Here is a 24,703-nt window from a genome sequence, read left to right on the forward strand (position 1 = left end):
AAATCTTAAAAGCATTCAAGAGAGGAAAAAAAGACCTATCTCATACAGAGGAATGAAGACAAGAATGAGAATAGAATTCTCATTTTAAAAAAACAGCAGCCTATAAGACAACAAAGCAGTACATTTGAAGTAATGAAAGACAAAAGAGGGTGAGGGGAGGTCAACTAGAATTCTATCACCAGCAAGAGTAGGATTCATGAATGTGCAACTTGTACACGCAAGGTCCTTTGCTTAGAAGGATGGTGCTTAGTTTAATGTTCTGCTATTGATGGTTTAAAATTTTTAATAAAGTTTGCACCACAAGAAGATTCCACATATTTTTATTTTGCATTGGATCCCATGATACAAATAAAAGGCATTGTATAGACAGTCCTAATAACTAGCAAAAATATCTTTCAAATATGAAGGTGAAAGAAAGGTTTTATCAGACTTTTCTCAAACAAAAGCTGAATCCCCCAACAGCATATCTGCAGAATGAATAAGAAATACCAAAGGAATTCTCTCAGACAAAAGGCATATGATACAAGATGGAATTGAGGTCTAAACAAACTAGTGAAAAACATTGGAAAGGTTAAATATGGGAATAAATATGAAACTTTAAAAATATTTCTCATAGCACTAATCTGTAGGGAAAGGCAAATCAAAATCAGAGTGAGATTCTACTTTATACCCAGTAGGATGGCTATTACCAAAACAACAACTAAAACAAACAAACAAACAAAAAGACAGAAAATAAAAACTGTTGGTGATGGCAGAAAGAAACTGGATTTGCATCATTGGTGGGAATGTACAGCCACTGTGGAAAGTAAGATGACAATTCCTCAGGAAAATTAAACATACACCCATAGTCCCAGCCACTCTGGAGCCTGAGCAGAGACGATCACTTGAGCCCATGAGTTTGAGACCAGCCAGGGAAACATAGCAAGATCTGTCTCAAACAAGGAGAAAAAAAAACTAAAAAATATTGAACATAGAATTACCATGTGATCCAGAAGTTTCAATTGTGGTCATACACCCATACAAAAGGATTAAAAACAGGACTCGGATATTTGAATACCCATGTTCATAGCAGCATTGTTTACAGTAGCCAAAAGATGGAAACAATACAAATGTCCATCAGCAATGAATGGATAAACAAAATACAATATATACATACACTGGAGTTTTATTCAGCCTTAAAAAAGTGAATATAATTCTGATCTGTCTACAAGATGGATTGACTTGAAAATTGACTTGAAAAACATTATGTTCAATGAAGTAAACCAGATAGGCCAGACACAAAAAGGACAGATATTGAACGATTCCATTTATATGAAGTACCCTATATAGTCAAATTCAAAGACAAAAATGGAATAGTGATTGTCAGGGGCTTGAGGGGAGGGAGAGAGGAAACATTTTTTAATAGATACAAAGTTTCAGTGTGTAAGATGAAAATACTCTAGGCAACAATAACATGGATGCATTTAATGCTGTACACTTAAAAATACATAAATTTGGAGGTATGAGAATGTTTATTTTCATTTATTCATTTATCCAGTGACAGTATCACCAATAGAAAATCGGATCATAAGTATTTAAAATTCATTTTCCATTTTGAAACTTCAGAATTTGTTTTCGAGTACTTTACTTCTTTAAATTCTTAAACAAAATAAATAAAAATTCTCATTCTTTTACTTTTCTTTAAGGTTATATTAGTATAACTAGGCTCTTTAGAATTTAGGTATCATTTATAGTAAACTGAGATTTTATCATAGAATAATAAAGGTAAAAATGTGATAGCACAAATCAAAGCTGTTTTGTTTTGCTTTGTTTGGTTGCACAATTTAAAATACAATCTGAGTCTAGCCTTTTAAGGGAAAAAAAAGGAGAATGGCAACTATTGAGAGCTTTTGTATCTAGTAAACTTTATTTTTTTAAATTTTTTTTAAACTATATTTTATTTTATTTTTTAAAGAGTCTTTTTTTTAAGAGAGAGTGAGAGAGGAGAGAGAGAGAGAGAGAGAGAGAATTTTTAATATTTATTTTTTAGTTCTCGGCGGACACAATATCTTTGTTGGTATGTGGTGCTGAGGATCGAACCCGGGCCGCACGCATGCCAGGCGAGCGCGCTACCGCTTGAGCCACATCCCCAGCCCTCTAGTAAATTTTAGTTTGCTTTTGGATTTAAAAAAATACTGGCTTGGGCTGGGGATGTGGCTCAAGTGGTAGCGTGTTCGCCTGGCAAGCGTGAAGCCCAGGTTCGATCCTCAGCACCACATACAAAGATGTTGTGTTTGCCAAAAACTAAAAAAAATAAATATTAAAATTCTCTCTCTCTCTCTCTCTCTCTCTCTCTCTCTCTCTCTCTCTCTCTCTCTCTCGATCCTCAGCACCACATACAAACAAAGATGTTGTGTTTGCCGAAAACTAAAAAAAAATAAATATTAAAATTCTCTCTCTCTCTCTCTCTCTAAAAAAAAAAAAATACTGGCTCAGAATTTCAGTTATCCTAATAATTGCCATCTCAAGTCAAATAGGATACTTACATGTAAATTATAGATAACACATAAAATAGTTTGAACTACTAAATGTAAGTCCACTGACTGGACTGTGTATGATTTGTTTCACTGGTCTTAAATAATGCAGACACCACTAAAACTAACTATATATTGAGTTCCAACAGTTAAAAACTGCAGTTTTCATAAGTCTTCTTGTGGTAAGTTTCTAAACAAACTTAAATAAAAAGTATGATATTACAGGGCTGGGATCGTGGCTCAGTGGTACAGTGCTTGCCTAGCACACGCAAGGCCCTGGGTTCAATCCTCAGCACCACATAAAAATAAATGAATAGAATAAAGGTATTGTGTCCAACTAAAATAATAAATATTAAAAAGTATGATGTTACAAACATCATATGAATCACAGTAACTTGTTAAGAGAAGTAGAATGCTTAGTTTCAAACTTTCAAAATTCTGTTCTTTCACAATAGGTTTCTTGAAGCATTTTTTTTCTTGTGGAAAAAAATCAGCATTTGCCTTTAAACTCTTAAAATGATAATTTTAATTTTTTAATTTTAATTTTTTATTAATTTTTTAAAAAATGACAGCAGAACACATTACAATTCTTACTACACATATAGAACAATATTTCATATCTCTGGTTGTATATAAAGTATATTGACACCAATTCGTGTCTTCATACATGTACTTTGGATAATGATATCCATCACACTCCACCATCCTTGCTATTCCCCTGCCCTCTCCCAAAGTTCCTATGGATAAATATTAGTTATCCCTTTCATCTGAATTAGTGTTTACTTTCAATTCTAATTCAACCAGTTTCTGAATAAATAGATCTAACACACTACTGCCTCTTTGCACTCTATGTAGGTACAATTAACTTTGCCTGGTCCATACTGCCAGCATGCAAGTTCTGTTAATACGGCCCTCCAACCCCACTGCCCTACCCTGTCATGAACTTTACCTAAAGATAATGAAGTTGGTGCTATGGTTTGAATGATCTCTCAAAGTGCATGTATTGGAAATTTAATCCCCAGAGCAAGAGTGTTGAAGGTGGGGCTTAATAAGAGGTGAATAGGCCATGAGGGCTCTCCTGTTATGAATGAATTAATGTCAAGAGTAAATTAGTTAACAAGAGAGTGGGTTTGTTATAAAAGCAAGTTTGGCCCTTCTTGCTTGTTTTCTCTCTCAAGTGCTCTCTTGCCCATCCATCTTCTGCTGTATAATGTTGCAGTAAGAAGGCCCTCACCAGATGCCAGCCTCTTGACCTTGGACTTCTGAGCCTTCAGAACCACAGGAAATACATCTCTGTTCTTTATCAATTATCCAGTAACAGATGTTATGCAATATATAGCAGCACAACACAGGCTAAGACACTTGCCATTTGGAATTTAAATTTTACAATTAAGACCAACTGATTCAGAGAAATGTTCAGACACTTGAAATAGACATAAAAATTCCCAAACCAAATAGACAATAAACTCACTTAAATACTTACAAGTCAGAGATATTAAAAAAAACTGGGTACATAAGAAGGAAGGTTGAGAATCAATGGACACTCACTTCCCAGGGAAGTTCTTTAATACTATTTGAAGCTATCAAATTTTCTAAAAATTAGAATCCACTGATTAATTTATCTTGCAGTAAATGCAAATCTCACAACTGCTTGGTTATACTTTGGCTTCCTAAGTTGGCATATATGATGAGAGACTTAACTGGAATAAAAAAAAAAAAACTAGTCTCCTAACATTAAAAAAACCTATTATAAATTAATAATTCTGAGTTTACATAGTAATTCTATGAGTTTATCAGTTTAAGAAACAGACTGAAGTTTTAACACCAATTTTGACAGTTTTCCAAAAGAATGATACTTTTTATGGCCTCTTGAGACACAACTGGCCAGCTTTCCCATGAGAGATACTTTTAAAATTTATTTTTATTTCCTTAGATCATTTTTCTATTCCAGAACTTACTCCATACTATGGATACATCAGCGTAGTTTAGAAATGTAGATTCTGAGCTACCTGAGGGTAGTTTTGTATCAAGTATTGTATCAGCTACCACCATCACTGCTCAATAATTAACACAAATAAACTGAATCTAGATAATATGCAAAGCTGCTTTCTTATATTTTTAGGTGATTTGAGGATTAGAAAATTTCACCAAAAACATGATTTCCTATACACAAGCTTCTAATATTCATTAAACTTCTAATGCTAATATAGCCATGTTTTTTTAAAGTATGCTTGTTCCTGGAGAATTGATTTTTAAATGAAGGCCAGAATAGCAACACTTCTGTGTAGTTTCTAAAACTATTTAAAATTTTTCTGGAATTCTCAAATTAAACATTTCAAGATTTATCATTACATCAACTAAGATGAATGTAGAGGTAGTTTGTCAGATGAGTAATTATTTAAGAAACAATGAATATTTGCTTCCAATTTTCATAATTAAACCACAGGGCTGGGAATGTAGCTCCATGGTAGAGTGCTTGCCTAGCATATATGGCCCCAGGTTTGATTCTCAGCACCACAAAACCACAATTTAGAGAATCAAAATTTAAACACACAAAGTTTTGATTCCAAGGATAATGAGAAAAAATATACCTTTATAATAAGAAGATGATCTATTTTACAATTTTTCAGTATTAATATTTCTTTCCAGATAAAAAATTAACTTAGAATATGTAAAATGGTCAAGAAGCCTTGAAGATATTTATATATATATATATATATATATATATATATATATATATATTTTGTTCCAAGCTTTTATAAAATTTCAAAGTAGTTCATGAAAAAATATTCAATATCCCACAGACACATTTTTAAAAGTAATTATATTTGGGTTAAATTTTCATGTAATTTTTTTAAAAATCAAATAATGAATATTTCTTGCTTTCTTACTTCTTAAGAGCTGTAATTATGAATTCCTTAGTAGAAATGTGATTCCTTTAAGCACTGTTAACTGAATGTCTTTGACTCCATTTTCTTGTATAGACAGTGGGTAGTGTGATGAATAAAACAATCAAGTTTTGTTTTGTTTTTTAAATAAACTAAGGACTCTAGTTCACAACTACAGCAGAATCCTGACCATAAAATACTAATCCGATTAATATTTAGTTTTATAGTTAATATTCTTTTTAATCCAAATCTCAATTTTATGCATAGGAAATTGAGGCCTAAAGAAATGAAGTAATTTTTTAAAGATCTCGTTTAGTTAATGGCAGTTTACAGACTGAAAACATTACTGTTTTTGTGGCTTGATTTACAGTACAGGCTTCCCATGAAAGAAAAAGATAAACAATTCTATGACAAGAATGTGTTTGTTTCACAATCTGTCTCTTCTCCAGGAAATCTTACGCATGACAGATTTTTCATCTTGCTGCTGCTACATGAAGAAAATTGGGCTTAATCTGTCAGTCTTCCAGGCCAGAAGAGAGGAAAGGACTGAGTTTAGGTGAAGCTTGTCCTGCACATCGGCCAACAGGCAGGGCTCCAGCTCTGCAGGGGAAAAGGTACCTAGCCTGGAAGAAAGAACCGTCACCAATACCACCATGTTGTGTACATCTAAGATAAATATCCAAAAAAGAAGAGGCGTAAGGAAAGAAAAGGCAATTCGAGCACATTGCCTGATCCTTTATCATCCTAACGTTTCCATCCTAGCACGGCTTTAAGCCCGGTGTTCATCTCTCCTTTGCCTCAGTCCAACAAGCACAGCCTTCAACCTCACCACCATCAGAGCAGCAGATCAAATCAAGGGAAAATCTTTGGGTAAGAGCAGGGTTTCCCCCAGCTTTCTCGGGTACAAACCAGCGCTACTTCTTTTTTTTTTTTCTTTTTTTTTTTTTTCCTAGGCAACTCACCACTGTCCTCCTCTCACCGCGGACCCTATTACCACCGGTGCCCTCCAACCTCACTGAAAAGACTGTCACTGGGCGCCAACCTCTCCCAGGACTTGGGACCTCCGGCCCGCTCTTCTCCAGCCCAGCTCACCGCACGCCAGGGCGCGGTCCTCTGCTTCCCCGGCTCCAGCTGCCCACGCCCTCACCTCATCCAAGGCGCGCCCACAGAGGCTGCTTCTTCCTCCTCTGCAGCCACTGCCCAGCTCCCGACCGGCTCCGGGCGTCGTCTTTCCCGGCTGGGGTGCTGCCGCAGGGACTGTGGGACTCGCACCGCGTCCCCAAACCAGTGAGGCGTGTGGTGCGTCCGGCGGGACGCGCGGCGGCAGCAGCCACAGTCGCATTGGCGACAGCAGGACCCGTTATCTGTCCTCTTCATGGATTTCCCGGCCCTGGCCACACCAGTGCTAGTTAGCAGTCCTTGCTGGGCTTTCCTAGCCTTCCCGGACTGCCCAGGTGCATCCTCTGAGCATGCATGAGCTTTCACTTCAGCTGCCAATGTGCTGGAGGAAATGTGGTCAGACCCAGCCTCCTCTGAGGCTGCTCAGCCTACTGCTCCGCCCAGATAGATGGCTTGGTCCTTCTTCTACAAACACCTCCTTTTCCCTTCATTCCCTATCGTCTCCCCTTTCTTTCTTTATTCCCTACTTCAACCTGTAGTGGTTTTTTTTTCCATTTCTAGACCCCACTCCTGCCTTTCTGTGCACTCCAATGTCACCTTCTCAGCTTCTAACCTCGAATACGTTTCTCCTGTTCTCAATCCTTTTCTCAATATTTCCCCTTTTTGTCCTCACGCTAACTCAGTTACCCTCTTGTATTCATTTTCTCTGTTATTAGCTCCTTAGAATGACTGCTCCAGTGTTGGCTATCCTCTTTGCTTCCTCTTTCCTCCTTGCCCTCTCTCCTAAAATCTGCTTTTCCTTTGAACTTTCCTTTTAGATACTGCAAAAATGTGCTCCTGAACAGATTGCCATTTTTCATTAAAAATTCATAGTAAAATATATATATATCTGTATTTTGTTGTCCACCAATTCAAGTGTTTTCATCTTTTTTAAAAAATCATAGGTTAAAAAATCCTCCACTAAATGTTCATTGTAAAAGCCCATTTCTTTCATTCCGAATATGTCTCTGAAGAACAGCGACTCCTTAAGTCTCCAGTAAAGCTGAAACTATTTTCCACTAAAATGGTCTACACAGGCACCAGGCCTATAAGGGAACAAGGTTTACCTTTGAAGTTGTATACCATGGTCTTAAGATTCAAAGACAATTACCATTATTGCTGATGAACTCAATGTGAACAAAGTGGAACTCATTCTAACTCATCTTTCCTCCCAAATCTGCTGCTTGGTCCTCTATTTTTTAACCCCAGCACTATCATCCATCCAGCTGCCCCAGCCCCAAGCCTGTATGTTGTCAGAGATTTATCTCTGGTTCATCCTGTCTCTAATTCAACTTCTTTATCTTTAGTCCTTCCCATAATGATTCCAGTTGACTTCAGAGAATGAATTATCAAATACCTCAATATTCTTTCAAACTTCTTAACTTAATCTGTATCTTTCTCCTTATCCTTTTTCCAATCTATCTTATCTGGGCTATTCATCTTATTGCTTGACAAGGAAATTCTTAATTATCTCTTCTTGTCCTTATATCTTCTACCTTTCCTTCTTCATTAGGTCCATCTCCAGTCCATAAACATATGTTGCTTCCTAATCCCTAAAATAAAGTCTCTAGCCTCTCACTTCCTTTTACATCCAATTTTCTTAGATACAGTACACTCATTTGATGTCCACACTTCCTGACTTCATATTCTTTACTTCCTAATGCACTGGAATAATGCTTCTACTCTTATTGCTTAACTGAAGCTGTTCTTCCACAAGTCCTGGTGAATTTCACACTTGGCATAGCAAGGCAGTGCTGGATCAGTTGTCCCCCACAGTTTGGTAGTTTTATTATTTTTTTAATTTTATTTTGTGTGTGTGGTATAGGGATTGAAGTTAGGGCCTCATGCATACAGGCAAGTGCTCTACCACTGAACTACATCCCAGCCCCAAGTAGTTTTGGTGGTGGTTGTTGGTGTTTTCCAAAGGAATCCAGTTCAAAGGCCAAAAAGAAACTGGCATTAAGGACACCATATTGCACAACTCCAATTCCACTTAACCTGTATAAATGGTATTGTCTGTACCTGTGCATTTACGCCCAGTGGTCTGAGTGGTAGAGCCAAATTCTTGGATTTATGTGGTTTATCTGCACATAAGCTGAGAGTAATCCTATTACATGACTCTAGATGTATAGAATACCTAAATTTTGATCACAGCCTTAGATTTCAGAGACTCAAACTTTGGCCTTGCCCACAGACAAGTGATAGATTTTATTTAATATCCAAATTAAAAGGATTGGTTCTCTGTAATTTGAAAATAATATGCCATCTTAAACTACAAAAAGCAAACCCAAAAGCTATGAAACATGAGATTTCCAACTCTAGTCAAGATGGAATAGCATGTATCAAGTTAATCTTCCTAGTATGGAGAAAGGGAGTGGAATAAAATATGAAAAATAATTAATAATAAATAACTCTATGTACAATATATAAACTTTATATAAGGTTTATTTTTTACCTCAAATCCCTTATTAAAGTTAGACTGAATTAACTATCTAGAATTAAGAGACAGCATTACAGTATTTGATTCCAGAAAATGTCCAAAATCACTTGGCCAGGGTTGTGACTATAGCTCAGAGGCATAGCACTTGCCTAGCATATACAAGGCACTGGGTTTGATCCTTAGCACCATATACAAAAAATAAAGGCATTCTGTCCATCTACAACTACAAAAAAAACTAATTATCATGTGATCAAAAAAAATCACTTGGGCTGGGGATGTGGCTCAAGCAGTATCACGCTGGCCTGGCATGCACGGGGCGCTGGGTTCGATCCTCAGCACCACATAAAAATAAAATAAAGATGTTGTGTCCACCAAAAACTGAAAAATAAATATTAAAAAATTCTCTCCGCCCCCCCCCTTTCTCTCTGTCTCCCTTTAAAAAAAAAAAATCACTTGGCCAAAATTTAAAAAAAGAAATACTTTCCTCCCTGTCCCAGTGTGATCAATGTAACCGTGTATATGTGTACACACATATAATGTGTATGTATACCTTAAGTATGCATTCATTAGCATTTTATCCTTACATACAAAGCCTTGTATGCAATTTCTTTGCAAAGGCTTCCCCCAAAAGATATAAACACAAACAGACACTCGTCAACGTTTTATTTTACTAACTTCAGGTCAAACTTCCACAACTATTTTCTGGTCAATTTACTATCCTTGCTTGGTGTCCCAAAATGGTAATACCAATATATTTGTGGGGTATGGAGAAGAGACCACTCTAAGAAGCACTGCATTTACTCATCTTCCACAAGGCAAATGAGTTGGGCATCTGATTGTTCAACAAAACATAATAGCATCCAAGCAAACCAAGCTATAGACACTCTTCATTTACCAAAATCAGACCAGAGAAAACCTACTCTACTCAAATGTTATAGGTATTGCTATTCATCTTTTCTTTTTCTGTTGCCGCAACATTTTTCTTCTTTTAATTATCATGTTGTATAGTTTCTCAAGTCTTGCTCTCAGTCCCTCTCCTATGATTGCACCATTAGGCTGCAAATGCCAAGGAATTTATGAGCTTGCTAACAATTTTTCAATTTCTATGAGAGACAGTGAGTTCCTTGGGTCTTGTTTGTTAGTAACTATAAATACAGGGATTCCTTGATTTTCTAATATCCCTGTTATTTTCTGAAATTCTGTTTTCAGCTTTTTCAATTCTTTCAACATTAATGGAGTCCATAGCAACAAATGCACTCTGTGCATCTGGCATATGACTTTCATGGTGTTCTTCATTTCTCCTGACCACCAACATCCCCAGAGTGGAAAGTGACTGTTTTAGAATTTTCCAAGATTACCTCAATTTTCTCAGTGTTAAATCCTTTGGTAGGTACAACATTTACAAATTCATTGAATTGCAGCCTGTATAAAACAGTTGTCTTTCCAACACAGTCCAAAACCAGAACAACAATGAGAAAGGACTAAAATGAAGAATAGAAGTCTAGTCTGATAGTCCATTTCCCATTTCCAGCTGCAAATAAGTGTTCCAGATTTAAACTCTTTTTCTCATGTGGAATTTCTCTTCTTAGGTGGTTCGGCTACAAGACCTAAAATGGAGTCCAGGTACAAATGAGAAAGCACCATGAAAGTATTTCCTTGCAGGGGGAATGCACCAGCTTAGACCTACATGCAGTTCTAGCAGTTGCTGCACTAGAAACCTCTAACATAGGGTTTATATATAAAGTTTATATGAACAACTCTTGGAAGGCATTGAAGAGTTGCCAAAGCACACAGGATTTAAATGTATGATCCCTTAAAAGTTACTACATGAGCACAATGTTCCCTAGGATTTCTATCCTGAGAGAATTTTCAAAACTAAGAGCAAAAGAATAACAGCTAAGTAAAAGGCAGCAATATTTCTAAGCTGAGGAATAAAAAGGTCAAAGTTTAGGGCTGCCAAAATGGCTAGGATTGAGGGCAAACACCAAAAGAGGAGGAAACCCCAGAAAAGGAGTTCATTAATGTAGATAGAAACTCTGATCAATATAGTGGCTTACTTGACAATAAAATCAGTTCCTAAACTTAGTATGCACAAAACAAAATCCAAAATCCACCAGAAAACATAGTTTAGAGTCTAAGGAACCAAGTAACGATTTCAGCACCCAACAGAAGATGGACTTCAAGCCTATACAAGGTATAGAGACATCCAGGGCCCAAAAGGATCAGAACTTTGGAATTAAGGCAATATAATATTTAAATATAAGAAAGCTTTAAAACAAAGCTTAAAACCAAGGTTTTACAAGGTCAAAATAACCTTCCAGTACTCCTCTACATTCCAGAAGAAAACTAGGGATGGGAATGTAGGTCAGAGATGCAGTGCTTGCCTAACATGGGTAAGGCCCCGGATTTGATCCCCAGCATTGAAGAAAAAAAATAGAAGAAGAAAGATTAACTTTTTAGAGGCAGACAACATTATCCAGAGCCTAACAAATTTTTCAAACACCATGTCCAAATCCAATATAAAATAATGGACCAGGCTAAAATTCAAATCCAAATAACTAAACACTAAGAAAAAAGTGCTAATAGAGTCAGAACCAGATACTAGGGTTCACAGGAACTTTAAACAACTAAGCTTACTAAGTGTAAGAAAACAATGGAAAAGATGGACAAAGGTAAAAACATGGATAATTTGCCTCAATATAGAACTCAAGGGCTGGGGTTGTAGCTCAGTGGTAGTGTGCTTGCCTAGCACATGTGAGGCACTGGGTTTGATCTTCAGCACCACATAATAAATAAATAAATAACTGTATGAAAATATAGAATTGGAATTTAAAATATCAGATGGATATTCTAAAACTAAAAATTACAATAACAGGAAATTAGAACCCATTGTGGATATTTCACAACAGTCTCAGTACAGTAGAAGTCAGGATTAGTGAGCTGGAAGACAGGTAAACAAACTAAAGGAGAGAGAAAAACAAGAGAATACAACAGGCTAATGGCACACAGCCAAAAAAGTCTAACATGTGTGATTTTAGTTCCTGAAGGAGAGGGGAGCAAATGGTATAGAAGCAGTATTTAAAGAAATAAAGACAAAGAATTTTCTAAAAATGATAAAAGACATGACTCCAGAATTTTAGCAAACCTCATGTAGAAAAAAAACACCAATATCTCTCAGAAACCATAGAAGCTGTTTTAATTCAGAAAGTTGCTGAAGACAATTCTTTATATGAAACAAAGGAGACATCATAAAACAGGTTTCAGAGGTCTAAGCAGTTCCACAGCATTAGACAGTGGTGTGAGTTGTCATGCCAAAGGCTGGAAATATCCACACAAAAGAGAATATGAAAAAATATTCAACATCTCTAATAATGAGAGAAATGCAAATCAAAAATACTCTAAGATTTCATCTCACACCAGTCAGAATGGCAGTTATCAAGAATACAAACAACAATAAGTGTTGGCGAGGAAGTGGGGGGAAAGACACACTCATACATTGCTGGTAGGACTGCAAATTGGTGCAACCACTCTGAAAAGCAGTATGGAGATTCCTTAGAAAACTTGGAATGGAACCACCATTTGATCCAGCTATCCCACTCCTTGGTCTATACCCAAAGGACTTAAAATCAGCATACTATAGTAACGCAGACACATAAATATTTAAAGCAGCTCTACTCACAATAGCTAAACTGTGAAAGCAACCTAGATGCCTTTTAATAGAGGAATGGATAAAGAAACTGTGTTATATATAGACAATGGAATATTACTCAGCATTAAAAGAGAATAAAATTATGGCATTTGCAGGTAAATGGATGGAGTTGGAGACGATAATACTGCACGAAGTAAGCCAAAAACCAAAGGCCAAATGTTCTCTCTGATAAGCAAATGCTGATGCATAATGGGGGAGGGCATGGGAAAAATGGAGGAACTTTGATTGGGCAAAGGGGAGAGAGGGGAGGGAAGGGGAAATGGGGGCAGGAAAGATGGTAGAATGAGATGGACATCATTACCCTATGTACATGTATGACTGCACATATGGTGGAACACTATATGCACAGAAATGAAATGTTGTGATGCATTTGTATACAATGAATCAAAATACATTCTGCTGTCATATATACCTGGTTAGAATAAATAAAGTTTTTTAAAAAGAGAGAATGTGGGAATTATGTCATTAAATAGAGCTCACATTCAAATCAGCCTCTGAGTGCCAGAAATAAGGAGGACTCAAAGGGAAAATGCAGATTAATAGGTCTAACTATAATGACCAAAACTAATAAACTCTTTAAATCATAGTGAGTAACAGTTTGGACCATAATCCCAATTGTTAAACACCAAAGACCAAAATCCCAAAACTGTAATTCCAGAATAACTAATTCAAATTTTCTTTTAAAAAACATTTGTTTTCAGGCTATGGTTGCAGCTTAGTAATAGAGTGCATGCTTAGCATGTATGGGGCACCAAAAATAAACAGATATTTATTTACATTCTTTAAAGGGAATTTATTTAGAAAGCATACAAAAATATGCACAGGCCACTTTACTTGGTAAAATCAGCAATAATAACATTCATATTTTTTTATTGGTTGTTCAAAACATTACAAAGCTTTTGACATATCATGTTTCATACATTAGATTCAAGTTGGTTATGAACTCCCATTTTTACCCCAAATACAGATTGCAGAATCACATCTGTTACATATCCACATTTTTACATAATGCCCTATTAGTAACTGTTGTATTCTGCTCCCTTTCCTATCCTCTACTATCCCCCCTCCCCTCCCCTCCCATCTTGTCTCTCTACCCACATTCATATTTTTGTAAACATAAACATTTTGGTAAATTAGAATAGTCATATACATAGGACAGTTATGAGCAAATGAATCAAATTCATAAATAGATCAAAAAGCAAATCTTAAAAATGTACATCACTATGGTTGGTAATTGTGTGTATCCTCTTTATAACTGTGGCTATCTGAAATTCTTTGATGGACAACCTAAATCTAAATAATTCCAATGGAGAAAAATAATGCATTTTTGAACTAAAGTTTTCATCTTTGCCATATTGTGTGGTCAATGTCTTCCTCAGAATTTGGCTTTCTGTCCCCTTTATATAGCTTTCCCACCAAGGGAATCACCATTTTATGGATTTGGGGCTTTAGGGATTTCCACATTCAGGATGTTAATCCTGAGGATTGTAATTTGAGGAATGTTAGACTTTAAGGATTTCAAGTTTTTAAGATGCCAACATTTGGGATTATGGTGTTTAGGTATCATGATCAGGAAATTACAATGGCTTCTAGAAATAACCAAATCCACTTAGATTCCATAGAAAAGGAGTAGAGCTGCAGGTGTAAAGGGCAATCAGAATGGACAATTAGGGAAAAGAAATTCACTGTCCAAGGTTTTTTAAAACCAGATTGAAAACTGGGAAAGCAATAGGGTTGGAGGTGGGTTAGAGGTAATGGAAGAGAGACAGAGTCAGGTGAAATGTAAACTCTACCAGCAAACATCATGCTTGTATTCACCTCTTTGTATTCTGGTGCCTGGTATTACCCACAATGGTTGAGCAGTAAATATTTAATAACTAATTAAAATAACGAAAGAAATAGGTTAGGAATATGTCTTCTTTTAGTACAAAACTGCAAATTGTGCAGTATACAACCAGTGAGTATTTTCAATCCCTGAAACACACCATTTATTCATTTATTTCCATAACACTGAAAATTTTTGCTAGGTTCTAGGTATACCCTTGGGAATAGCAAATAGTTATTTTTTTTTTCTGTCTTGGAAGAGTTTTAAGCCTTGTAGGGCAAAAAAAAAAAAAATGCTTTTCAAATCTACCAACTATCTTTCTCAACTCACACCATCCCAAACTCCAAGGGATAGACCAGCTGAGCCAGCTGTCTGCCTGCTTTCCTGACACCGCAAAACAACCAGACAGACACCATGAAATTAACAGTTTTATAAGACAGTTTCTTCTAACAGGCAAAGTTTCGCTATCGCTCAGTATTTAAAATAGGCTTTCTAAAGCAGTAATTATTTTAAACAGTGGCTTCCACCTGACATAATGCACACTATGTTCCTTTCTTCTTTCCCTTCCCTTCCAACACGTTCCTACCTTCACGGAGCTCCCACCTTAGGGAGGTCAGAAGGAATGGCATTTCAAAATAATTAGTATTTAACCAGAGCCTGTCGATGCACGTGGGTCGCTGCTTCTCAGCTTCCATCCGGGCCAGTGCCTGTAGTGTCTGGAGGCGGGGCCGTTCCGGGACCCCGTAGAAATAACCAATGGCCATGCCTGAAGGCGGAGCTTTTGAAAATGACTGGCACGGAAAAAATGACCAATCAGAACTGGGGGCGGGAGGGGGGCGGGGAGAACCGCAGAGGGCAGAGTATTAAGCGGGTTCGCAGGCACTGAAGGCAGGAGGTGGGGTCTAAAGCGTGTGAGGCTCAGGGTAGCAGCTATGTAGTAATCTCTAAGTTTTAAATTTTTGAAATAGTGAGCCATACTGGTGCATACGACCGGATATCTTCTCAGATACAATAGCTATTTTGTTTATCAAGAGCACCACCTCCTAAGAAATGCTTTTTCCATTTACATAATCTTTAAATTCAAACAGGAGTTGCCCTTCACCTGCAGAATTCTTTCCCTCGGCAGCAGTGTTTCCTCTGTGGGTGGATACGGGACTCAAGTTAATGGGACTATTATTTATTCATCCTTATTACTAGTTCAGTCTCTGACATATAATTAGGCATTTGAGAATTAAGAATGAACGGATGCCTCTATTACTTTCTTTGATCCCAGTTGTAAAAACTTCTGTAACTTTCTGATTCTGCCATTATCCAAAAAAAAAAAAAAATCGTATCCTATTTTAGCAGCTTAATATTGATTTTGATGTGTGAATTACACAATTTTTTTTTATAAATTTCCAGAATCTGCTGGCAGCTGTAGCTATGGTTTCCTTTTCTTTCTCTCCTAGAAATTTTACAAACCCCAAAGTTCTTGAATTTTACTCATTTCAGAAGATTGTGCTCAAATTTTATTCAAAGAGTATACATGAGCTTTATAAATTGTAATATTTTGAACAAATGTTTGTGGCTATTCTTTTTTTGTTTGTTTGTTTATTTAGTGTAAATTAGTTGAAGACCTTCGTTTTATCATCACAGAGTTAGCCATTATTATACCATAAGGTATTACTCAAAGGATCAAAGAGCAGGAGTTGAAGGCAATACCTGCATGTGAATGAGATGATAGCAATCAAGTCACAAGTAAAAGCCACTCAGATTCCAGAGTTCCTAAGGTCTAAAAGAGATAATTCTAAATTTCTCCTGAAGGCTACTTAGCCCTCAGGAATAATAATTTCAGTGTGTCTGAGGGATACCAAAAATAATCTATTGTGTTTTAAAACAGAGACATAACCCACTTGAATCTAATGTATGAAATATAATATGTCAAGAGCTTTGTAATGTTTTGAACAACCAATATAAATAAATAAATAAATAAATAAATCAGAGACATAGGAAGTTCAAGCATGGGGCTGGGATTGTGGCTCAGCAGTAGAGCGCTCGCCTAGCAAGTGGGAGGCCCTGGGTTCCATCCTCAGCACCACATAAAAATAAAGATACTGTGTCCAACTACAACTAAAAAAGGAATTTTTTTTTTTTAAGTCCAAGTATGAGTGTTGTTCCAAAATGGGGTTTGTCCGGGTTGACTCTGCATTTCTGTATTAAATTTTTTTGGTTGTAACAGAAACATCTCAAAGTAGCTGAAACATATAACAAGACAAAAACAAAAAAGGGGATTATTAATAAAAAGAAACAAGAGTGTCTTATAGAATCCAAGGGCAGGAATGCATATGGATCTTGAGAGGAGCCTGGGGCTAGGAACTGTAAAGAACTAAAACTCTTGCCCAAATTTGCTTCTCTGTACACTCCTACTACAGTTTTCTCTTTGTTTCCTAATCCACATAGAAGTATCCTTATTTAAAATATTTGTGTCATTAATTCACAGTTACTGGGATTGTTCTAACAGAGGCCAAATTACCATCATTTTAGATTGTGGAGAAGGCCTGTCCTTGTTAAGGATAAAAAAGGGAAGTTAAAACAAGTTATAACTATAGCCTATTTTAAATGTATTATGATTCTACCAATTTAAGCTCCCATATATGAGTTGCTTTCCATTGCACTCACTGTATCTGTAAACAGAAACACTGGTTTCTTATCAATTTTGGTCCCTCATCATTCATGTGGAGTCAATCACAAGGTCTTATTGGGTCTTCCTCCCCCAAACTTCTAATGAAATAATACTATTTTTCCTCATAACTGAAGACAATCAAAAAGGTAAATTTAAAAAACCAAAATCCTGGGGCTGGGGATGTGGCTCAAGCGGTAGCGTGCTCGCCTGGCATGTGTGCAGCCCAGGTTGGATCCTCAGCACCACATACAAACAAAGATGTTGTGTCCGCCGAAAACTAAAAAATAAATATTAAAATTCTCTCTCTCTCTCTCAAAAAAAAAAAGTCTTATATCCAATCTTATAGGGTTTTTTGTTGAATTATACATAGGGGCTGGGGATGTGGCTCAAGCAGTAACGCGCTTGCCTGGCATGTGCTGGGTGCTGGGTTCAATCCTCAGCACTACATAAAAATAAAATTTAAAAAGATGTTGTGTGGGCTGGGGATGTGGCTCAAGCGGTAATGCGCTGGCCTGGCATGCACTGGGCTCTGGGTTCCATCCTCAGCACCACATAAAATAAAATGAAGATGTTGTGTCCGCCGAAAACTGAAAAATAAATATTTAAAAAAATTCTCTCTCTCTCTCTCAAAAAAAAAAGATGTTGTGTCCACCGAAAACTAAAAAATAAATATTAAAAAATTCTCTCTCTTAAAAAAATTATACATAAAGTGCTTAGCATTTCTATTAATGTAGGCACCAGCTATAAACATTAAGACTAGATGTTATTAATATGTTACAATAGATAGATTTTTTTATAATTCTCTTTATTTTATGAAATCCTTGCTCCTACATTTTATTCTAATATTCACAAAAATGCTGTGAATAATATTCCTGAGATTAGAGATGGGGATATCAAAGAACAGAGAACTGGAACAGTTCCTGAAGTTCAACTGTCTAGAAGATATTCCAATAGGGAATAAATGCCCAGTCACTGAAAGTTCCAGTAAGACTGCCCTGCTGTATAGCATGATTCATGAAGGTTTTAGGCTGACTGACTTAGGTATCTCTGAGGTCCTGTACTTGTTCTTTTATAACATACATACATTATTTACTGACCTACCAGAAACTGTCCAAAAAATTCTGGGGATACAGTATGGAAAAAAAAAATGCAGCCAAGGAAAAAAACAAAAAATCTCTGCCTGGAGATATACAAATATAGGAAATATTCTGTATATAATTTTCTATAAGATAGAAGAATTAAATATGAAAAATATAGCCTGATTTTCAGTGCTTTCACATAACTTTCTTCTAACAACCTACTAACTCCCACCCTCTTTCCAGTCCTCTCCCCAAACTTAAAAGTATTAAGAACTAGAAAATTCTTACAGTTCGGGTGCCACACCCAATCCAGAAGCGAGATTTATTGGAAGCTCAAAAATTCAGAAAAGTGGGCGGGACTTTGGAAATTTACAAAGGTAGGAGGAGAGACGGCGGAACTCACGTTCCGTAGTTGTGGTTCTGGGTAGGAAGCCAATTTTGGGGACCGGTAGTGGAACGCTCTTGAGCTGTTTCCGGCCACCTCAGCGGGAAGCGGAGACGCAAGCAGTAGTCTCTTAGGGAACTGAGGTGGAGGTGTGACTGCTGCTGCCGCGGAGGAAGTGAGGACGACGCCCCGGGCCAGTGTTGGGTCCCTAAAGCCAGCGAAAATGGTGTTACTGACGATGATCGCCCGAGTGGCAGACGGGCTTCCGCTGGCCGCCTCCATGCAGGAGGACGAACAGGTGAGCCACTAACAGATCCCAGGGATCCCAAGTCCCCGCGAACGCGCTGCTTTCAGCTTCGGATTACTTCCTAGGACGCGGGAGACCCTTGTGAACCTCCCAGGATCTCCCGACGGGTCTGAAGTGCTCCGCTCTTTCAGTGGTGGAGAGGCTACCCCTGAGAGGAAATCTTTCCTAAAAGCGAAGACAGATTTTTGTGTTACCCGTTTCTCTTCAGAAAAATACTTCGGAAAAGGAATAGGTTTGATCTAAGTGGGACCACTAATTGTGTTCTGTGGCTCTTTAGGGGCTTTGTAACAAAGTTAGGATTTAGGATTTTCTGCTGCTAATAAGGCCGTTGACACAAATGCTAGGAAAAAGTGAGTTCCTAAGTTCTTCAACTCGTCTTTCTGTAGCACTTGATCCTTGACCCGGCTTGCTGACATCTTTTGAAAGTGGGTGAGGTAATTTTACCACTTACATGCAATCGTTAAATTTCGTGTTAAATTTCGTTGCGGTGCCTTCTTTCAAGGTTATGCACAATTCCTATCTCGCCCAATAAACATACCAAATTCCTGCAATTCATTGTACCTTATTTTATTTTGCTTTGTCTTTCAGTAAGTTAAGTTTCCTAGTAGGCAAACAAACGACAGGTCTTACTCATCTTTGTGTTCTCTATAGCTTTTACAACAGGAGCTTTATGCTAGGGGGGGTTCAGAAATTTATTGAATTGATTAACAATAACTCCTCCAGTTATCTTAAAAGGAAATTGCTTTGTGACTTAGAATCACATGGGAGATTTTCGGTGTGAGATAAGTGTCAGGAACAAGCCTGGGAGGTCCCTAAAGAAGGCAGTAATAGAATTTATGTAATTTATTTAAAGTGGTCAATTTTATATTACTTTCTCATACAACCTAAGTAGATTTTTAAAACCTCAGGCTTAAAAACCATGAATTCCTAAGAGGAAAAACATTTCCTGCATTTCTTTTCTTGGATTCTTCATTTATGGTACTCATTTAAAAAAAAAAACTTAGTACATCAAATGTGCCAGGCATTTTGTTAATGCAAGGGATGAGAGGACTCAGTCTCCACCTTCATAGAGATTACAGTCTAGTGGAAAAATCAAATAACTAACCATTGTAATGTAGAACCATTATGGAAGAGGGAGGGGTCCTGTGGCTAAACATAGATATCTAAGATCAGAAGGGCCTTCCCAGAAATGACATCTAAGTTGACAGGAGGATCTGTTAGTAAGGAACTCTTCTATTTGATTTTATGCCTCTTTATTTTTGAAAGTAAATTTGTTTATTTTCACTTTTAAGAGAGTAGTTATACAGATGATAGAGTTGCAGCACCAAAGTCTACTCATTGAAATAAACTGAAAAATATCTAATCCTGAATTTTAACTGTGAAATGTTTTTCTGTTGATTCTCCACTTTTGTTAAGAATTTTCTAGAACCCCTCTGCAGGAAGAGTGTGATTGTAAAAAGGATCCCAAGAACATGGGGAAATTTCCTTGAAGGACATGTAGTTTGAGAAATATTTTACCCATGAGGGATGGCGGTGAAGTAGAAAGGGCAAGAATCTGATCAGTTTTTCAACTTTTGCATTTATTCTATTGTGGACAAAGAATATAAAGTGGATTTGAAAATTTTCTTAATATTAGAGGGCCCCTACTCTCCCTTGATACTTTATTGAAAAAAATTAATTGATTTGTTATTGTTTGTTTCTTAATTTTGAGTGTGGTATTGATTTACTAAGGTGGGTGCTTTGTTTCATTGACAAAGACATTTGACACAAATATTTATGTGATTATAATTCCATTGTATTTTCTTCTAGAAATTTTGTTTTTAAGTAATAAAGTCTCTCTTAAACTTTTTTTTTTTTTTGGAGTTAGGATCATTTTATTTACTTTAGGCATATCTCTAGATCTTTATTTATATATTTATTTTAATTAGGTATATATGACAGCAGAATGTCTCTTAAACTTTTAATGTCTGAAAATATGAGTTCTAGACTTACTTTTACTATTATGATTATATAGAAAACATTTATAGAAGGCATACTGCATACCAATCACTATGCTAAGCCTAAATGCATTATTTTATTCAATCCTCATACCTATCATATTAGAATAGATTCTTTAATTATCCCTATTTATAGATAAAGAAGCTGTGAGGCTTATGGGGAATAGGTTACTTATACAGCTAGTAAGTAGCATAGTGGAATTTTTCATCAAGATTTTTTTTTACGGGGCTGGGGATGTGGCTCAAGCGGTAGCGCACTCGCCTGGCATGCGTGTGGCCCGGGTTCGATCCTCAGCACCACATACCAACAAAGATATTGTGTCTGCCGAGAACTAAAAAAAATAAATATTTGAAAAAAAAAAGATTTTTTTTTTTTTAACCTCAGCAACATTTTGGGTTTCTTTGTTGTGAAGGACTTTTCAGTGCATTTTAGGATGTGTAAGCACATACTTGGCCTCTACCTCCAGATGGCAGTAGCTCTACCTCTTTCCGTTAATTACAATTCAAAATATTTCTAGCCATGGCCAAATGTCCCCTTGAGAGAAAAATCACCCCAGGTTGAGAACCACTGGTTTTTAATCAGTATCTGTTATGCTCTAGAGCAGGCTTAGTGCCTAACCACCAAATTCCACTGCCTTGTTCTAGGACTTTTGATGATGTAGTCACTCCTTACCAGTCCAGTAGTAGCTTTTTAAGAACAGATTATCCTACCAAATACTTTTTTTTTTTTTTAAGATTTTTTTTTTAGGGCCTGTCCTGTAGCTCAGTGGCAGAGTGCTTGCTTAGCATGCATGAGGCACTGGGTTTGATCCTCAGCACCACATAAAAATAAACACATGAAATAAAGCCATTCTGTCCATTTACAACTACAAAAAAAATTTTTTTTAAGATTTTTTTTTAAATCTTTATTTTTATTTTTATGTGGTGCTGAGGATCGAACCCAATGCCTCACACATTCGAGGCAAGCACTCTACCCACTGAGCCACAACTCCAACGATAATTTTAGGTGTTTACTAGGTACCAGTCCCTGTACAAGCTGCCTTATTACTAGAAATGAAAAGTTATTCAGATTATATAATTGAGAGCAAAATTCTGAAAATAACAGAATGTTATATACAGTGTTTCCTATGTACTTAACTAGAAATTTAGGCTTAGGGCAGGTATAGAGATGAGCTTTCTTCACAAACTCAGACTACCCTAACTAATATCCTGTGTATTCCTTTGCTCTTTTTGTGGTGTTTTTCCTTTTAGGGTGTTTGCAATTTCTTTATCCACCTTTCTGTTCTACCTTAAAATGATTGTATTCTCTTTAATTTTGCACCAGCTCTGTGGAAGGCAGTTTAGACTTCAAGAAGGTGGTAGATCTAACCAACAGGGAACTCAAAAAGAAAAAAGAAAAAAAAAAAAAAGCAAATAGTCTGTTATACAGTTAAACAGCTTCATTCTCCCAATTATTTAAGGTAGATTATAGAGAAAAATGGTTGGTTCTTGGTTCTGCTGGACTTTGACCAGCTGAATTCAATAGGGATTTTTAAATGATGAGAGCTTAGCTAAATGTTCTTACTAAGGCAAAAGATGATACTTGATAGAACTAGTTGTTAGCAGTCCCAGGAGATAGCAATGAAAAACTATTGTGGTTGTACGACAAATTACTACCTTGTACTTTTTGTAATATACAGAGACAAATCCTAAATATGCTATCAAATTACTTCAAGTATTTTACACAATTTGTCCAGTTATTCTAATCCACTTCATTATTGGATTACCAACAGAGATCATTATAAAGTATATAAAGTTCATTAATCTATTCTAGATAAAGTAGAAGGTAGAATCAGGACACTCAAATATTTTTAGGTGAACTAGCTGTCTGTGAGCCCTTTGTGACTTTGACACTGAAAATAATCTAAAGGTCATTACTGTAAAGTAGAGGTTATATTGTTTTGTGACTTCTGTATCAAAGTTGCCACATGATTTCTTGAGCATATTCTATGAATTAGCAAAACATCACTTAGAAGATATATTTACTATTAAAGAAATTTGAATTATATAATTGGTGTTATGTAATATTTGGAGCAGGGGTTCCAGACCAGACTACCTAGGCTCAGATCCTCACTCCATCCTTTATTGATCTGGAGTCCTTGGTCCGGAGGCAGGTTTGATTTATCAAATATTAATATGATAATCATCTCAAGGTAATTGTGAAGATTAAATGAGTTAAATTATATAAAGTGTTTAGAACAGGGCCTGGCAGAAAGTGAGCCCTTAATTTCATTTACCTGTTTCTGAAGAATCTTTTTTTTTAATTGCTTTTATTTTTTAAATACATGACAGCGGAATACATCACAATTCTTATTACACATATAAAACACAATTTTTCATGTCTTTGTTTGTATATAAAGTATGTTCACACCAATTCATGTCTTCATACATGTACTTTGGATAATGATGTCCATCACATTCCCCATCATGGCTAAGCCCCTGCCCCCTCCCACTCCTCTGCCCTATCTAGAGTTCATCTATTCCTCCCATACTCCCTCTCCCTACTCCACTATGAGACAGTCACCTTATATCAGAGAAAACATTCACCATTTGTTTTTTTGGGATTGGCTAACTTCACTTAGCATTATCTTCTCCAATTGCATCCATTTACCTGCAAATGCCATGATTTTATTCTCTTTTATTGCTGAGTAATATTTCATATTGTATATATGCCACATTTTTTAAAAAATTTCATAAACCAGACTTGCTCATCATACACTGGATGCAAATATTCAGTAAACAGGAATGAATGAGTTAATGAGTAAATGACTAATTTTTCCCATTGCAAAATTAATTCATGCTTATTTAAAAAGTTTAGTGAATATATGCAAGCAAAAAGACCAAAATGTCAGTGGTGATTATTATCTATAATCTCTACTCATTATATCTTTTTGGTGAGTGACCTTAAATGTGTGTGTATGCTCATGTTTGTGTATAATCAAATAACGGACAATACTGTAAGACTGTTTTACCTCAATTTTCCACTTACCAGTATCTGATAAACATTGTCTGATATCATTAAATATTACATGACATTGTTTGGGTGGATACATAGTATTTGGTCATGTAAGTATACCAAAAAGGTTATTATTTAGCCAAAAGGATTGTGTCAGCATTGTATTTCTCAGGAATGGTATATCACCTTGAGGTTAAGTGGTACATGCCTATAATCCCAGGATTTCAGGAGGCTGAGGGAGGAGGATTACAAATTCAAAGCCAGCTTCAGCAGGTTCTAATCTCTTAGCAAGACCACATATAAAAATAAAAAATAAAAAGGACTGGATATGTGCCTCAGTGGTTAAATGGTTCAATTCCTGGTTTAAAAAAATTTTTTTCAACGTTAATTTTGAGGAGATGTAGACATTCAGATCATAGCCAACAGAAAGTCTTCCTTTCCCCAATTAGTATGCAAATGAATAAATAATGTGTTTGCTTCCTATTCTTCATTCTCTCCTTTCAAAAAGATATTACTACAATGCTAGAGCACTTGCCTAGTATGCATGAGGGCCCAGCACTGCAGAAAGAAAGTAATGACACTATTTCTCCAGTAGTTTCTCCACTATTTCTCTCACCTCGCTCCCCCTTTTTAACTAATTATAGTATTATCCAGAAATCCTTTAGGTAAATATGACCTATGATTACATTACTCACATGTTATTATTTTCATTTTGTTGCACATGTTCCTCAGAATTCAAACTTTG

The 24,703-nt window shown here is 36.4% G+C and overlaps 2 protein-coding genes and 1 pseudogene across 26 annotated transcripts in view; 1 reads left to right on the forward strand and 2 right to left on the reverse strand.

The window, feature by feature from the left end:
- Window positions 1–15,232, reverse strand: part of Pde4dip (phosphodiesterase 4D interacting protein) — a 228,908-nt gene extending 213,676 nt beyond the window's left edge. For 5 of the 18 annotated variants that reach the window (XM_078026871.1, XM_078026868.1, XM_078026863.1 and 2 more), the window contains exon 1: window positions 6,549–6,931. In XM_078026871.1, the coding sequence (XP_077882997.1) occupies window positions 6,549–6,778 (230 nt within the window). In that variant the 5' untranslated portion in view covers window positions 6,779–6,931. Of the gene's footprint in view, window positions 1–6,363; window positions 6,462–6,548; window positions 6,935–15,119 lie in introns of those variants that run through there. The other 13 variants (XM_078026885.1, XM_078026875.1, XM_078026876.1 and 10 more) reach the window with 7 other exon arrangements.
- LOC101964825 (ADP-ribosylation factor-like protein 4A) lies at window positions 9,435–10,524 on the reverse strand (annotated as a pseudogene).
- Window positions 15,233–18,697: 3,465 nt separating the features above from the next.
- Window positions 18,698–24,703, forward strand: part of Sec22b (SEC22 homolog B, vesicle trafficking protein) — a 52,617-nt gene continuing 46,611 nt past the window's right edge. For 6 of the 8 annotated variants that reach the window (XR_013427979.1, XR_013427980.1, XR_005734704.2 and 3 more), the window contains exon 1: window positions 18,698–18,957. Coding sequence is in view for 3 of the 8 variants with exons in the window: in XM_040287237.2 (XP_040143171.1) it covers window positions 18,883–18,957 (75 nt within the window). In the remaining 5 variants the exon portion in view is untranslated. The remainder of the gene's footprint in view (window positions 18,958–24,703) is intronic. The other 2 variants (XM_040287238.2, XM_005341361.5) reach the window with 2 other exon arrangements.

Source organism: Ictidomys tridecemlineatus, chromosome 11 (genome assembly GCF_052094955.1).
Source record: "Ictidomys tridecemlineatus isolate mIctTri1 chromosome 11, mIctTri1.hap1, whole genome shotgun sequence".
NCBI classification, from domain to species: Eukaryota; Metazoa; Chordata; class Mammalia; order Rodentia; family Sciuridae; genus Ictidomys; species Ictidomys tridecemlineatus.